Source organism: Ostrea edulis, chromosome 5 (assembly GCF_947568905.1).
Source record: "Ostrea edulis chromosome 5, xbOstEdul1.1, whole genome shotgun sequence".
Lineage (NCBI taxonomy): Eukaryota > Metazoa > Mollusca > Bivalvia > Ostreida > Ostreidae > Ostrea > Ostrea edulis.
The window spans coordinates 52,459,183-52,476,704 of record NC_079168.1 but is presented as its reverse complement, the minus strand read 5'-3'; the positions used below and the strand labels follow the sequence as shown (position 1 = coordinate 52,476,704).

The following is a 17,522-nucleotide window of genomic DNA, read 5'->3' as shown; positions in this document are numbered from 1 at the left end:
GGGTGTGTGTAGTAGTTAGGGCTATATGGATCTTGTATATATGCCTGATTAGCTCAGGGATTAGAGCACCTGACTAGTAATGCAGGGATCCTGGGTTTGATTCCCAGTCCAGCCATAATTTTTCTCCTTTCCTATACTTCAGCATATTTCATTCTGAGGTACCTTTCGTATCAGGTTGTGATGATGCAGAAAATCATTGCATATATTTGTTACCTGGAAAATACTGTCCATGATTTGTGCGAGAAACTTGACCTTAAAGTCGGTGATCTACTCATGTCCACTGACTTCATTACAGAACAAATGCGAGCCAAAAAAGGTACTTTGATTGCAACTACCTTCCATCTGTAACAAACTTGAAAGATTTAATTGGAATATAATTTATAAATACTATCATGGAGTTTTGAAAGTGATTTAGTACTTGTAGTACCTGTAATTGTATCAAATTGTTCAAATGATAAAATCACAGTACCACAATTGACTATTCTTTTGTCTAGTTTTAAAGAGGGACAATTCTCTACTGAAACAGAAGGTGAGTGTAACATCTAATGATCTAAACATAATTGATTTATCCTTTTCAAATTTCTTTTTGTTGGCTTGCAGTTGAAATTTATATATATACAAATATATCATCTTACTATGAGACAGTGGTCACCAAGTTCATCATGCTTCAATTTTTATGCCCGTGAATTTCCACTCTGGTATTTTAGATTTTAGTTTACCTAAACCAAAGACCCATCTGAGTTTATTTGTTTGCACTTTGTCATCCATTTATCTGTATTAGTGTAAAGTAAACATTGTCATCTTCTCAAGAAACATGGAACCTATTGCAACGAATACACAGGCATGTTATGTTGCACAAAACATCTCTAGATACACATAATTGTTGGTTTACATAAATGTCCACTTCTCTAAACACTGGGTCTAAAGTCAAATTGTAGCTTTTATATATATATATATATATATATATATATATATATATATATATATATATATATCCAAAATTGAAATAGAGTCTCAGTAATGGGATACTAATATTTAGAAAATATGAAAAGAAAACACAGAAATCCTCCGTAAAGCTTTAGCGCTTTCATTACATCTTCAGAAGCTTTACAAAAATGTATCTTTTTTTAAGTATATTTTTTTTGTACATTTTTGTAAAGCTTCTGAAGATGTAATGAAAGCGCTAAAGCTTTACGGAGGATTTCTGTGTTTTCTTTTCATATTTTTTAAATATATATATATACATATATATTGAAGGCCTGTTGTTGTTTATTTCAATAGACAAAGATCAAGTCTGAAAGCAAAAAAGTTTCAATGGCACAGAGAAGACTAAAGATCTCATCACCCACCATAGATTCTACAACTGATTACAAACTGGTGGAGGACTGTGACTCCTCACAAGAGTCTGGGATTGGGACAACTGTGGAGATTCAAACCTTTTCCTCTGTAAGGGATCAAAACTGGTTGACATCCCCCATTAAGAACTTCATGGACATCCCAGGCTGTGACGAGTCCAAGGATGAGTCGGGTAAAGGCCAATTTGTGTGATTGGAAATTTGGGGGGGGGGGGGGGGGGGGACTCATGATTACAATTACAGCATTAAAGTTTCGTTTTCTAATATAACAGCAATATGTAGAATATGTTTTTCTTTTTTAGGAGTTGTTTATAAGGATGTCAGTCATCAATGTTACATCACAGAATATACATACGTATTGATTAATCGAATATATAGATAAAAATCTACTCACTTTCAACACTTGTACTTATTGCTGTGTTTATGTCACATTTTTTATATTAACTGAACAATATCCACCAGTGTATACCTATTTTTGTCATAATCACACATTGTTCTCTTGACAAGTTTCAAGTTTTATTTTTATGCCCCCCTTCAAAGAAGAGGGGCATATTGGTTTGCACCTGTCGGTCGGTAGACCACATGTTGTCAGCTCAATATCTTGAGAACCATTCACTTCATCGTAATGATATTTCATATGTGGGTTGGTAATGAAAAGAAGACGACCCTTATTGTTTTTCAGGTCAAGGGTCAATCTACTCTGGACATAGGAATATACTGTCCGCTCAATATCAGACTTAGTACAATGGTACATCTTAAGGAGTAGATGACCCCTATTGATTTTGAGGTCACATGGTCAAGGGTCAAACTGGACATAGGAATATATTGACCACTCAATGTCTCAAGAATCCTTTGCTTGACAGACATCAAACTTGGTACACTGGTATATCTTTAGAAGAAGATGACCCCTATTGATTTTGGGGTCAAAGGTCAAGGGTCAAACTGGACATAGAAATATACTGTCCACTCAATATCTTGAGAACCCTTTACTTGACAGACATCAAACTTGGTATATTGGTACATCATCAGGAGAATATGACCCCTATTGATTTTGAGGTCAAGGGTCAAACTGGACATAGGAATATACTGTCCACTCAATATCTTGAGAACCCTCTGCTTGACAGACATCAAACTTAGTACACTGATACATCTTCAGGAGAAGATGACTACTAATGATTTTGAGATCACATGGTCAAGGGTCAAACTGGACATAGGAATATACTGTCCGTTCAATATCTTGAGAACCCTTTGCTTGACAGACATCAAACTTGGTACACTGGTACATCTTCAGGAGTTGATGACCCCTATTGATTTTTAGGTCACATGGTCAATCCACTCTTGACATAGGAAGATATTGTCTGCTCAATATTTTGAATTGATGAGACTACTCTCAATTAAATGTGTGTGTATAACCCTTTTCAATTTTGCACCATGGGGGGCATATGTGTTTTACAAACATCTCTTGTTCTCATTGCTGTTAACACAACATAGAGAACATATTAAACAAGCATTCAAAAACAATACAGTCAACTCTCGATAAACCGCCACCTTTTGTTCTTATGAAATTATGGCATTATAACGAATTTGGCGATGAATTGAATTACTGCCATCTTGAAGAAATAGAGTTACCGTTCTCTTATATGTAAGAGTTATCTTTCCTCTATTTACAATACTTATGTAAGTGAGCGATCGGGTAACATTCGGTAAAACAATCCTGTCTTGTCTATGTTATAAATATCTTTCAAATCATAATTTTTCATTACTTCTATTGCCTCTTTCCGGCCATCAATAATCAAACTCACATCAATTCCGGCACTTTCACCGCTTATAATTCTGGAAGAAATTCCATGACGTTGTTTGAAACGAGTTAGCCACCCTTCAGAATATTTGAAATTTGATATTCCTAGCTCTGCACCATACTGTTTTCCCTTTTCAATTATCATATCCCCGGTAACAGGAATATTTTTTGTCCTGACTTGCGTAAACCACATAAACAACGCCTTTTCTAAGTCAGTATTAAGTGCAGAATTGAGTGGCGATAATTCGAGAGTTACCTGTAGTCACACATGCACAAGTAATGCATATAGATATGTATCACAATCTTGATAATTAATAGTACACTAATAGACTATATATACATTTAACTCTATCGCTAAGTAATTGTATTTACACAATTTTAAAAGCAATTTTTCATTTTTGGTTGCAAATAGATTATATAAAATTTTATAACATTAGGTTTAGTATGAAATATTTCTGGTATATAATGTTGCCTAATATCATTTAAAGCAGAACAAATAAGAATATAATGCATCTCATCTCCAATATCAGAACTGCAAATATTACTCTCTTTTTTTTAAATCTATATCTAGCCACCTTCCTGTTTCTATGGGTAATTTATGATTTGTGGTTCTAAACCGGGTTAATATTCGTTGTTCATGTATTGAAATATTAGACAATACATATTCTTGACATTTAAAATTAACATTTGTAAAAAGTCTGTGAGTTATGCCTTTAGAAGATTCGTTATATTTAGATACCCAGTCTTGAATAAACTGATGTTTCAACCTTTGTTTAACATGACAGATAATCCAGTTAGTATTCATTTTGTCAACATTATACAATACAATAGACATTCCACAGTCATCTAATATTTTCTTTAAATTCAAAAACCATTTTGGTTGACTTTCCTTGTGAAATTTATGTACAAGACACAACACTTATATACACAGACAGACTAGTATTAAACTAATTATTTGTCATATGCAGAGTAATTACTGTGTACGCAGACTTAACTTGTCACAATCCGTAACTTCGGAATGATTCAGGAAATGGTGTTAATATAACATATACATGTATATTGTGTAAAGTCTTTCACCAGTATGGGCAATATTCAGAAGCATTTGTGTTTTAGAACACATATTGTTTTATATTGCTGCTGAATTTATCTTAGATATGCAGAACAGGAAAATTATTGTAGGTTTCGCAGCCTTGGGGCTAGTTATACTTTTAACTAATACTCAGGTGATGGTAAGGAAATGCTACATGAAGAAAATATGGTTTATCCAGCTAATTTCTCTTATTAAAGTTTCAAAACTAGGGCCTTCTTATTTTACAGAATGTTTGTAAGGGTATTGAAGATGTGTGTGTGGCAAGGATTTTGAATTTCTTCTATTTTTGAGAAGATTTCAGATTGTTGGACTCAGTTTTGAGGAATATGAATTATTGCAAAGTGGGTACAGTAAAACATGGTTACAGCGTATAATGAATTCTGGTTTACCGCAAATTGATTTTCATTTCCTGTAGATTTAAAGATTATGAACTCATTGGGTATAATAAATTGCGTTGATAATGAATCAAGAGTGTTCATTCCCAGCACTCTAAGATTGTTTTACTGTTCATGATTTGTCCATTTATTTCCCCTGATAGTTTTCAAGCTAAGCCTTTGTGACATGTGTTAATTGCAAGAATTTTTATTCCCAACCATTTTTAGCTCACCTGAACCGAAGGTTCAAGTGAGCTTTTCTGATCACATTTTGTCCGTCTGTCTGTCTGTTAACTTTTCACATTTTCGACTTCTTCTCCAGAACCACTGGGCAAATTTCAACCAAACTTGGCCAAAAGCATCCTTGGGTGAAAGGCTTTCAAGTTTGTTCAAATGAAGGCCATGTCCCTTTCAAAGGGGAGATAATCACAAAAATGCAAAAATAGGGTGGGGTCATTTAAAAATCTTCTTCTCAAGAACCACTGGGCCAGAAAAGCTGAAATTTACCTGAAAGCTTCCTGACATATTGCAGATTCAAGTTTGTTCAAATCATGGCCCCCGGGGGTAGGATGGGGCCACAAGGGAGGATCAAAGTTTTACATACAAATATATAGGGGAAAACTTTAAAAAATCTTCTCAAGAACCACTAAGCCAGAAAAGCTGAGATTTACATGAAAGCTTCCTGACATAATCCAGATTCAAGTTTGTTCAAATCATGGGCCCCGGGGGTTGGATGGGGCCACAATAGGGGATCAAAGGAAAAATCTTTAAAAATCTTCTTCTCAAGAACCACTGAGCCAGAAAAGTTGATTTTTACATGAAAACTTTCTGACATAGTGCAGATTCAAGTTTGTTCAAATCATGGCCCCCGGGGGTAGGATGGGGCCACAAGGGGGGGGGGGGTCAAAGTTTTACATACAAATATAGGGAAAATCTTTAAAAATCTTCTTCTCAAGAACCATTGGGCCAAAGAAGTTGACATTTACATGAAAGCTTTCTGACGTAGTGTAGATTCAAGTTTTCAAAAATCATGGCCTCCAGGGGTAGTTGGGTCCATAATAGGGACTAAAGTTTTACATGCAAATATATATGGAAAGTCTTCAGATATGGGCCAAGGTGACTCAGGTGAGCGATGTGGCCCATGGGCCTCTTGTCTAATTTTAAGGTTACCTGAGTAAACTCAGGTGACCTGTTGCAATTGGTCAGTGTCCGTTGTGCATTAACAATTTAACATTTTTAACTTCTTGATAACTACCATTCCATTCAAATTTGGTATAAAGTATATTTTGGACATTATTGATATGAATTGTAATTTTTAGGACTCCTGGGGCCTAATGGGCAGGGCAAAAACTGCCAAAAGTTTACCAATTTTCAAAAATCTTTTTCCCTGCTATCAAATATCTTTTAAAGAAAACTAAATGCATAGTGATATAGAGCAGGAAAGCCTGTGCCAAAATTTTAAATTTCATTATCCCCTGGGTAGATATTCTGACCCCAGAGCAGGGCCAGACTTGGTGTGTGTGTGTGTGTATATATATATATATATATATATATATATATATATATATATATATATATATAATCTTTGTGATTTTGCTTTATCATTTGAAAGACATTTAAAGGTACATCGGCGTGATTTTGGTACCCAAAAAAAAAACAACTTAGATATTTAAATTAATTGATGATATGATAGTATTTGATTCGTGTAAAACATAGCAAAAACCTTTAATATAAAAAAACTGACACAAAGATGTATTTGCGACATCTAAACAAGCCCTCTTTATATTTACATATCACATGACTCAACTATCAGTTGTCGGCTGCTGTGTATAAAAGCCTTTACAACAAAAAAATTGTTATTTCTTATTTGCGCGTGCTCCCTAAATTGATCTACATTAACATATGTCGAAATGTTGAATGCTTTTGACATACTTCTTAAAAATCTTTGATGTTCTCACTTCACTTGTGGTTTCCTGGCTATGACAAGCATGTTGACAAACACAATTTTGGGAGCCAGATTTTATGTAACTGCAATGTATATCCAGTGTAAAAAATCTTTATTTCTATAACAAAAAACTGTCAATTTCAATCGATCAAAAACCGTGTCCTTGCGCCTTTAAGTTTGCTGATATGGTATAAAAACTAAATGCATATTTAGGAAATGATGTATCAATTAAATTGTGAATTTTGCAACCCCAGGGTGTTGATTCTAGGATGGGTCCAAATTTGTCATATCCTGTTAATGTTACGTGTAAAGTCTTTCATAGTATTTCTGTGGCATTGAAGTTTTAAGCACCCATCTTGTTTTATACTATTGCTGAATATTAGAATTTAGCCTAGATATGCTGAACAGGAATTTTTTTCTGGATTTCACAGCCTTTGGAACTAGTGATGCTTTTAACTAATACTCAGGTGACCAATAAGGCCTGTGGGCCTCTTGTATCTCAGAACATTGACAAATGCAGAAAATATACATTCTATGGTATGTAAAGGAAAAATCATTCATATGCTCTAAAATTAAGGATGAAAATATTTTACAGATGAAGAGGGTTTCTATAGCCAATCGACCCAAGGTGTGTTGAGCCAGTTAATTGACACTCCATCCAAACTGATAGTAAGTTTACCTTGCTCTTTTGTAGCTCATCCAAGTCTGTTAAACTTTTCACATTTTCTACTACACTGTACTTCAGAATTAGTGGGCCAATTTTAACCATCTTCCCATGAGAAGATGACTAGAAAATCATTTTAAAAATGGGGTATGGTCATTTAAATATCTTCTTCTCAAGAAGCACTATGGAATGACTAAGCTGATATGGTAATTTCTTACTATCCATGGCTCTTGGGTTTTCATGATGAGACCACGTTTGTGGTTTGAAGTTCCATGCAAAAGATCAATCAAGATCTTGTAACTTTCTAAAATTTTGTTGCAATATTGAAATTATAAAGAACAATTTGCAAACCTAGTCATTAGTAAACGTTTGTTTGATTGTAGCGGTCAGCCTGGTTCGATTGCCTGTGGCCAGTTAGCTCAGTTGGTAGAGCACCTGACAAGAGATTCAGGGGGCCCTGGTTCGAATCTCACTCTGGTCCGTTGCATTTTCTCCCTTCCTGTTACAATATTCAGTTGTCCCAGCCAATTAATTTTGGATATTTTTGCTCTATTACATCATTGTTTGATCTTGATTATGTCATGTGTTTGATCATGATAATAAATGTCCACTTAAAACTGTTCTGTTACATGTATTTCATTAGATACTTCTATGATTATTCAGTAGCAAAAACTGAGCTGCGGAATGCCAGAGTTTTTGTGTGTTTTCTATTTCAAAATTGCTGAATATAAATGAAAAATTAAATACTTGGTTTTCGGGACACTGTTTTTAAAAATTTTATGAGGGAGGCATTTATTTATTTTCATCCCAAACAAAAGTGACAAGGAAGGAATTTCTTTCCAACATTTATTGACAACCAAACTGAGTTTGAATACACATTCAAGCACAAATTATCAGGTGCATCTTTTTTACTGAAGCATTAACTTAACATTGCATTTTGTTTCTTTTCTTTTTTTTTTAAATTTAATTTAAAGGTAGCAGATTTCATGGTTTTGTAAGCCTGGCATATGATATAGCAGTTTTCCTCACTTGCCAGATCATCATTAGATCAGAAAGGAGAACATGTTGAAAGCACCCTGAGCTAAAGTATACTGCTTCATCTGCAGACTGACAAGTCAAATTTGCTCTAGTGTGTTCTTTTTCCAATAGAGCCAAGATTTGTGGAACGCTGGTACTGTCCTAGGGTCTAAGATCTTGCTGTGTGCTACCATATTAGTATTAATAGAGATTGAGGCACTTTCCAGACCACACTGTTTTGATTTTAAATGCATTAAATGAGATTTCTCACAGTCACAACACTGTAAGTTGGTATGTGTTGGTTGTTTGAACACTCAGAAAGAAAAGCATCCTTTGCTCTGTGGTCGTCAGACTACTTCTAACAAAGAAGGGAGATGTTGAAGTTCAATTGTGTCTGTTCCAAAGACCTCATCTGAAAAGATTTGAAATGCACTTTCTGTAATGTCCAGAGAGCTATGGCATCAGTAACTCTCGTACTGAACATGACTTGCCCTAATATTTCCGGGAAATGATCACACTTTTAAAGGACACACATTTTCCTTTGCAAAAGTGGTGGTTAATTCATCTGTTAAAGAGCTTTAAAATAAACAATTATGCACCATGGTTGAATAACTGGCTTCTGAGCGAATTCTTTGCACAGAAACAACTGTTATTTTCGATCACTTGTCGGAGAATCTTGATTGAAAAAAATTGCTTTAGACTTTTCTCACCATTTTCATGTGTTTCAAAGACCTATTCAAGATTTGTATTTTAAAACCTATACTTGTATGCTTTTCCCAGAATGGTGTGATACCTCGTTCAATTTATTCTTATTAAACTTTTGATGATATTGGCTGTGAATTGCCTTTCAAATAGACGCAGGTGGGCCTAAGAACTAATTGATTAATTTTGTATAGCCTAACAACACCTATTCTAACCAATGGCATGCACAGGTAAAATACATGTTTAGATCGTATTTTTCATTAATAATTTTTTGTTAAAATCCTCTCTTCTCATTATGATTCAATTGCATCGCTGTTTATTTTGTGAGTTTAATGTTTTCTTGCCTTCAACATACTGATGTAAATATAAATCATGTAATATATAATAGAAGTTGCATATTTTGCGAGTCAGACTTGACTTAGATTTTAAACTTTGTCTTGCAGTTTCAGAATGATGAGTTTTTCCCTTCTTCCTCCTGCTTAGACAATTTTCCAGATGCTTTTGATCTAATGTCCAGTCCTGTATGCAAGCGATCATCTCAGCTCAACAGTCCAAGAACTAGGGTTTGTTTTGTGCTTTCCAAATGTTTTCAATGGCATTTACAGTAGAAAATTCATTCCTACAAAGTTTTTTGGAAATATTAAGCCAACTTTATAAGAAAAAAGTTGTTGGCCATCTTCCAACTTTATATTAAAATTTTGGGTAGGTGGGTACGCAAAATAAAAATCATTTTGAAAATGTTTAAATTTAAATTCAATTGCTTCTAGAAATTGACTCTCAAGGCTGTCTGAAATTAATTCTATGTTAAACATTTAATAAGTCTAAAATTCAAAACCTATGAGTGATAGAGGAAAAAATATAAACAAACAAATTATTCATCAATATAATATTCATCTATTTAGAGAAATTGAAAACGATGCAATGTACATAATATTGAGTTTTAGAAAGTTCTATAATTCAAAGAGAACTGTTCCCCAGATAGAATTCCAGGTGATGTTAAACATATGATTAATTCAGGAGAGCCTAATTGTCCATTTGAAACTGGGGAGGTCTTTGCCATAGAGATACACAGGTATCTGTAAAATCCCCCAACCCCCAAGAGAGACAAGCGGGCATGAAAAATTAAGTCAGGAAGACTTTATTAAGTTGGGAGAGGTCAAACAAACAATTTTTATGAATTTAACCTTAATAAGCTATATTACTTTGTAGAAAACAATTCTGATGAATTCATCATATGGGATTAAAAATGATGTACACGATTTTCCTGATGTTGCTGAATCTTCTGATGTGGAAATGAGAACTATATCTCCTGAGAGTATCTTAAAGACCAATCCTTGTATAGAAAATACCTTTTCCCAGGTGTCTGAACCCTTCAACCAACACAATATATCAGCATTATCAGGGCATTCCGACATTTCGGTTTTCCTGTCAAGTCCAGAGAAGCCAAGCACTCCTAACACCCCAGTAACAAGTCCTTGTTGGCCAGGAAAAAATAAACGGAAGCAGTACACCCCTAAACGATCTCCGTTTAACAACATCTCCAACCTCAGTGTACCACAATCAGAGGAAGAGGAGGAATACGTTCCAGAACCTGCAACAAAGAGGTTTAAATCGGAATCTTGTGGAAAGTTTTTACGTCGCAGTCCAGGTAAATGTTATTATGTAAGGATTCAAACAAGAAATCTGTACTAGAATATAGAATTCCTTGGATCAGTTTCAATGAAACCAACCCATTCTTCAGTTCGATTATATTATAAGAAGCAATAAATACTGAGGCCATCATTGAAAAAGATTTTGTTTGGTGTACTCCAACCCACATTTCAAGGTCACTTGAGTAAAACTTAGTTACCTATTGAGTTTATCTTGCATTTTCTCCCTTCCTGTTACATTTGGTGCCGTTGACCACCCCTGGACTTGCAAGTGACAGTTCTGCTGGGGGCAAAAAATCTGGGTTGTATGTCTTAGAGAGCGAAGACAATTTAAGGAGGGCAGAATGTGGTGGTCAGATGGGTTCGATTGCCTTTGGCCAGATAGCTCAGTTGGTAGAGCACCTGACTAGAATTTCAGGGGGCCTGGGTTCGATTCCCGGTCTGGTCCGTTGTCAAAACAATATGCAAGTCTCCTCAAGCAGTGAATATTCAAATCATCCTCCCTCCCCCGTAAGGTCAAAAATTTATACCTATTTTATTTTTTGTTTTTTTAACACAACCATCACCCACTTCCACAAACCAAAAACCAATTTCGTTTTAATTGTGAATTGACTCTTAATATTTGTTTACACTAAATTGCAGTTGACGAGGATTTTGTATCCTATGTGCCCTACATATGGAAGTTCCACAGCACGTCCCGAACTCGTAGACAGAGGGCATCACCTATCCCAGACATCGATAGCAAGGACACTGGGTATGGCCATAACATGCTTCTTAGTATTTTTGATTAACACTTGCCTGATTTGCTTCATTTTCAAAAGGAGTGAGGTTGACAGTTCCAGTCCCAAAATATTAACATTATTCAATTAAATTCCCTTGAAATTCAATTATTTCCATATTGTGATAGTCAGAAACAAAGAATCAGAATTCATGTTCCCAATATTAGTTTCTATTTTGAAAAATTGGTGATTTAATCGTAATGAAAATTGTTTAAAATGTAAATTTTTGAAATGGTTTTGTGCCCAGACATTGTGTGCCTTATGTGAACCAAACTTTTCTGAGGCAGACACATATGTGAATCATTTTGCCCCATGGGTTTGTCTTAATATGAAAAGCTTGCTTTGTATTGCTTCTCTGGAGTAAAGGGGTCAGATGGTGTGGCCTCTGTTCCTAGAAAAAGATAATTGGTTTTTCAGCAAAGACAGGGGTGTGCAATTAAAAGAAATGAACTACTAGCCCAGGGGCTAGTGGCAGTAGCAAAGTTATACAGTAATATAACAAAGTCTAAAACTGGAGTTGATACATGCAAGTTGAAATATAAATGTGTGTGGCAAGTGTACTTCGCGTTGTGTATGTTTTATTTTATATTGTGGCGACTTCGAAACGACCTAACTACACTATGATTAGAGACTTAAAAATAAACTCAATAGAAACTAGTTCTAATTGTAACGGGGACCGTTACAGATGTTCCCCAAACCTCCCCCAATTAAAAAGTGATGTCCTTGTGAATCTATAGGAAAAAAATCATTTTATTTTAGCCTTTAATTACATGTAGTACGTTCAATATGGTCATTTCAGTACCAAGAAATGAAAGAAAGCGTTGCACGTGCATACACGCGCACGCGTGTATGATTCCGAATTTCTGTTGATGTCGTTCAATAGGCATTTGTATCATATACCCACAGTATGAATTTCATATCGTTTCCACCAAATATAAGGAAGTTATAGCGATTTTAAAATCGTCCAATCAGAAATCAGCACACGTGCATGCACGTGCTGAGCAGTAATTCTAACCACAGCAATTTGTAAGGAGTACCAAGATACATCTAAACCCCTAATATGAATAGAATTTGATGAAAAACAAAAACGTTATCGTCCTTTAAAAATTGAACATTTAAAAAACGTTGTACGCGCATGCGCGTGTGCGTTGGCATTTTTTGTTACACCAACATATAGATACACATATTGTCTACATATGCCGTGAATATCATCTCATTCGCTTCATAAATAAGATAGTTACATACGTTTTAGCATTATCCAATCAAAATGAAGCGCACGTGCATGCGTGTGCAAATTGGTAATTTTGACCATGTAAATCAGTTAAGGGTCTCAATATCTACCTATGATATGAATTTCAAGCCATTTCAATGAACAACAAAAAAGTTAGACTGATTCCAAAGTTAGAGTACAAATTTTGTAATGCGCGTGCTGGCAAAATAACTATTATTTTTCATATGTACAAATGATATACTATCATCCTATTTAGGTTTTATATCGCTTCCTTCAATATTCTGATTTTCCATTTTTTGTACCAAAATTGCAATGCACGTGCGCGCGCGTGCATGCACGTGCAAACAAAATGACTATCACTATGCACATCTACAAACGCTATACTATCATCCTGGAAAGTTTCATATCGATCCCTTTTGTAGTTTCTGAGAACACTACCGGACAAAAAAGTACCGGAGAAAAAGAATAATAATAATAATAATAAGAAACAGAGTAAAAACAATATGTTCCCAAACTTTGTTTGGGGAACATAATAATAAGAAACAGAACAGAGTAAAAACAATATGTTCCCAAACTTTGTTTGGGGAACATAATGAAAAGAAGATTAACAATACTTTACCCAGTATGAATATGACAAATCCACACTCCAAAAGCCTAGAATTTAGCCTATAAACTGTATTAAGGAAATTCTCCCAACCCAAAATGTAGTATAATAATTTGGTATGTAAAAAAGGGACAACATGGACGAACAAGACGTGATTCCAGTATAGGAAGAATGGAAGGAGAAGTGTAGCTAGCAATGCTGACTGTCTCGCTTTGACAAATTGCACACGATTTTTCTCCGCTTTTGAAGTGGAATTCCACTTTCCGGACTGGAAAAATCTGTTCTCTACATAACGATTCCTCTTCTGGAAATTGTTCAGGGCTATTCCAGCAAAAAACGTATGGGGGGGAGGGACGGCAGCCGATATTTTTTTGGATGGGTGGGGGTGATTTGGGAAAATATATTTGTATGGGTGGTTGTCTTCCAGGTTAAATAAGAAACATGGGTGCCTGTGAATTATGATAAAAATGAAAACGTATCACGTTACGTTTCTTTTATTACAAAAGAAGAAGAAAAGCGGAGCCATTCTACATTAACTTAAGTACGGAAAAAAGATTGATAAATGGGCAGATAACTCAATGTTACCGTAAACCTTTCCCCTCCAAGGCGTTACCCAACCTATTGTACCTGTCCTAAACGACCACCTGTCTAACGCAACCAACGATCATGAGTTTTACAACCTTTTCATGTAATTTCACCTTTAAGAAACGACTGTCCATTTTTTCGATTACAACGCGATTCCTACTTTCGATTTCAGTCGAGCATGACTATTCTGGGAATTATCGCTCCTAACACTTTCGTTTTGAAATACACAGGTAATAGATCGGAGGTGATCTTCTTTAATCGGCACTCTGAATCAATTATTATACCCAAGCTATCAATTGGTTAACGTGTAATTAACATGCAGCATCGTGTGAGGTTAATTACCAAAACCCGAGATGTTGTTTATTTAACAAAATCAAGGATCAGGGAATCACGACCGTTGTTTCTGAAGGTGTGAATTTCGACAGACTTTGAGATGTGCGGGGTAATTTGGATATGAAATCTCCCACCTGTTATATCATTACGTTTAACAGAGTGGAAAATTTGCCTGATTGCGATATAAATCGGGTAAATATTATGCTTGGGACTGAAATTTTAAATGGAATATTCGCGAGTTTCCTGTAGGCCTACGAGAGATTGTAGGGGGAAAAGTCAAAGGAAAAACATCACAATCTATAAGCATACACTTTGTAATTTAGGGAAATATCTATGTCTTGCACTTAAGTTGCGAGAAAACCTAACTCGTTGAAAAGTTCTCCGTTGCTTGCTTGAATTTGTACACCACTATACAATGCCATTTTAAGTATACATATTGTAACTGATGTAATAAGACACATGTCTTTTAAAAGCAATAAAGAGAGTAACAATATATGTGAATTTAAATTTAAAGTGATATAATATATTCATATTTTATTTAGTTTTATATCATTAAAAAACCAACTTCTTGTTATTTCAACAATTAACAAGCACCCAGATCATGACATGAGTAAAAAGGACATGCACATCTAGTCCAGAAATGATATGACAATATCCCACATCATTAGTGAAACTGTTCGTTTATAATAAGCAAACAGAGCTTAGGTTTCTACAACTCGCATGTTTCCAGAGTATACAAAATCAATTGCATTTATTCTTTCATTTTATATGCTGAGATCATCCTTTTTTTCTCCCTACCAAAATTGCATTGGAAACCAAAATATGTAATTTTTTCTGCAATGATTTCTACTTTCGTCTCCCGATGAAACAACAAAGAAAGACATTTTATTGTTTATATTTTTTGCATTTTTAAAAATATAAACTAGAATTAAGTTCTAAAATATCATATGGTTGATCCATTTGTTACGTTAAATGAAAGTATTGAATTGTATGGGTGGTGGTGGCAGGGGAGAATCTAATTGTATGGGTGGTGGTAGCAGAGGAAAATTTAATTGTATGGGTGGCTGTCTTAAAAATAAAGTGCCTTCCCTCCCCCCCCCCCCCATATTTTTTTTGCTGGAATAGCCCTCAATGAATTGCACCATTTACGAATCTTATTTTCCGGAATATCTTGTTTTGACTTTTGATTTTACTCAACAGTCTGTATTTCCTCATTGTATTCTTCTCGTTCATTGTTTGAATCACTACAACATTACCCAATCAGTAGAATGTACACTGATTGTAAACACGTGGACCTTACAAAAATGTCCACAAAAGTAGTACAAAGAGGTTGTCTCTTTGTACTACTTTTGTGGACAGTAATGTTTAAGGCCATTGATTAGGTCCAAATTTTGAAGAACCTTTTATTCGAGTGTTACTGTGTTGATAGATTGCGTAGGGAACCACTTACTATTATTGGATTTTTATAAACCTATTTTTTTTTTAAAAACTCAAAATCGTACATTTTCCACCGAGAGCGGGTGTCCAAACCCCCTTCCGCTTTTCAGCTCACCCAAGCCAAGTGAGCTTTTCTGATCGAAATTTGTCCGTCGTCGTTGTAAACTTTTTACATTTTCATCTTCTTCTCCAGAACCACTGGGCCATTTTCAACCAAACTGGCACAAAGCAACCTTGGATGAAGGGGATTCAAGTTTGATCAAATCAAGGGCCTTCAAGGGGAGATAATAGCGAAATAGTGAAAATACATTAACAACTTTTAAAAATCTTGTCCAGAATTATTGGGCCAATTTCAACCAAACTTGACACAAAGCATCCTTGGGTGAAAGGGATTCAAGTGTGTTCAAATGAAGGGTTATACCCCCTTCAAAGGGAAGATAATTTTTAAAAATGCAAAAATACGGTGGGGTCATTTAAAAATCTTCGCCGCAACATCCACTGGGCCAGAATAGCTGAAATTTACATGAAAGCTTCCTGATATAGTGCAGATTCAAGTTTGTTAAAACCATGACCCCTAGGGTTAGGTTGGGGCTACAATAAGTGATCGAAGTTTTACATGTGAATATATATGTAAAATCCTTGACAATCTTCTCAAGAACCACTGGAGCCAGAAAAGTAGAGATTTACATAAAAGCTTCCTTGCATAATGCAGATTCAAGTTTGTTAAAATTAAGGCCCCTGGGGGTAGGATAAGTCCACAATAGGGGATCAAAGTTTTACATGCAAATATATAGGAAAAATCTTTAAAAATATTCTTCTCAAGAACCATTAGGCCAAAGAATTTTACATTTACATGAAAGGTTCCTGACATAGTGCAGATTCTAGTTTGTTAAAATTATGGCCGTCGGAAGTAGGTTCGGGCCACCATAGGGATCAAAGTTTGACATGCAAATATATAAGGAAAATCTTGAAATATGGGCCAAGGTAACTCGGGTGAGCGATGTGGTCCTTGGGCCTCTTGTTCTACCTTTCTGCAGAATTATGTCAGAAATTGTTCGCTGCAAGGTTTTGTATAGTAACTGGGACAATAGAAATTGTCATTAAAGTTATCGGACGAAAGATAAAGTAGGCGTGGTCAAATACAACGGGTTAATAATTTACATCAGGATCAAAATTTAGAAGTAAATGTTAAACCGAAACTGCCAAACAATTGTCAGTTTTATATCTTTTATTAAAAACAATTTTTTTCATAGCTTCTAGCTGAGTGGTGAATGATTAAGTTTAATTAAAACATTTTTGTTACGCAATCCTTTGTCTTTTTAGGCTTTTATATAGAAGAAAGTCCACTTGTAGTGAAAAGATTACCTGTAGGTGTCCAATAAGTTGACAATTGCTGTCCATTATTTTTAAGAATGGACAGATACTGTTCGTTCTTAAAAATAATGGACAGTAATTGTCAACTTATTGGACAGTGCCAGGTAAACCCCAATAACTTATTAGACGTCTACAGAGGCTGAAAATAAGAGAAAGACAATACATTTGTCAAAGAGATACAAATTCAATTTTAAATCCCCTACAAGTAAGAATCAACACAGATATCGGAAAAATCACTGAAACACTTAAAAACGATATTTCCCTTTTAGTAGAATTCTCTGCTTCAACTTGTAAGATTCACAATTTTTAAATTCCATTGGCCATTACTATATCGCATCAAAACTTAAAGAGACACTACAGCTCATTTTCCACATTTTAATAAAGTGTTTTTTAAAACATGTATTGATAAAATGATAAAATTCATATCGATACTGACAATTTTAAACAATTGGGATGCATCAATTTACTCTCAACTGCACTTTGAAGATCGTTCGGAATTCAAAGGTTTCTTCATTCTGACTCGGACTTTTGAATGCTTATTTACATCACGTGGTTTTGAATGACAGCAAAGGTGTTGTGTAGGAA

The 17,522-nt window shown here is 35.0% G+C and overlaps 1 protein-coding gene across 1 annotated transcript in view; it reads left to right on the top strand.

The window, feature by feature from the left end:
- LOC125652853 (uncharacterized) overlaps positions 1-17,522 on the top strand; it is a 79,342-nt gene that overhangs the window by 39,307 nt on the left and 22,513 nt on the right. The window contains exons 6-12 of the mRNA XM_048882293.2: positions 175-316; positions 495-529; positions 1,282-1,528; positions 7,158-7,231; positions 9,389-9,508; positions 10,155-10,593; positions 11,237-11,348. Coding sequence (XP_048738250.2) covers positions 175-316; positions 495-529; positions 1,282-1,528; positions 7,158-7,231; positions 9,389-9,508; positions 10,155-10,593; positions 11,237-11,348 — 1,169 coding nt within the window. The remainder of the gene's footprint in view (positions 1-174; positions 317-494; positions 530-1,281; positions 1,529-7,157; positions 7,232-9,388; positions 9,509-10,154; positions 10,594-11,236; positions 11,349-17,522) is intronic.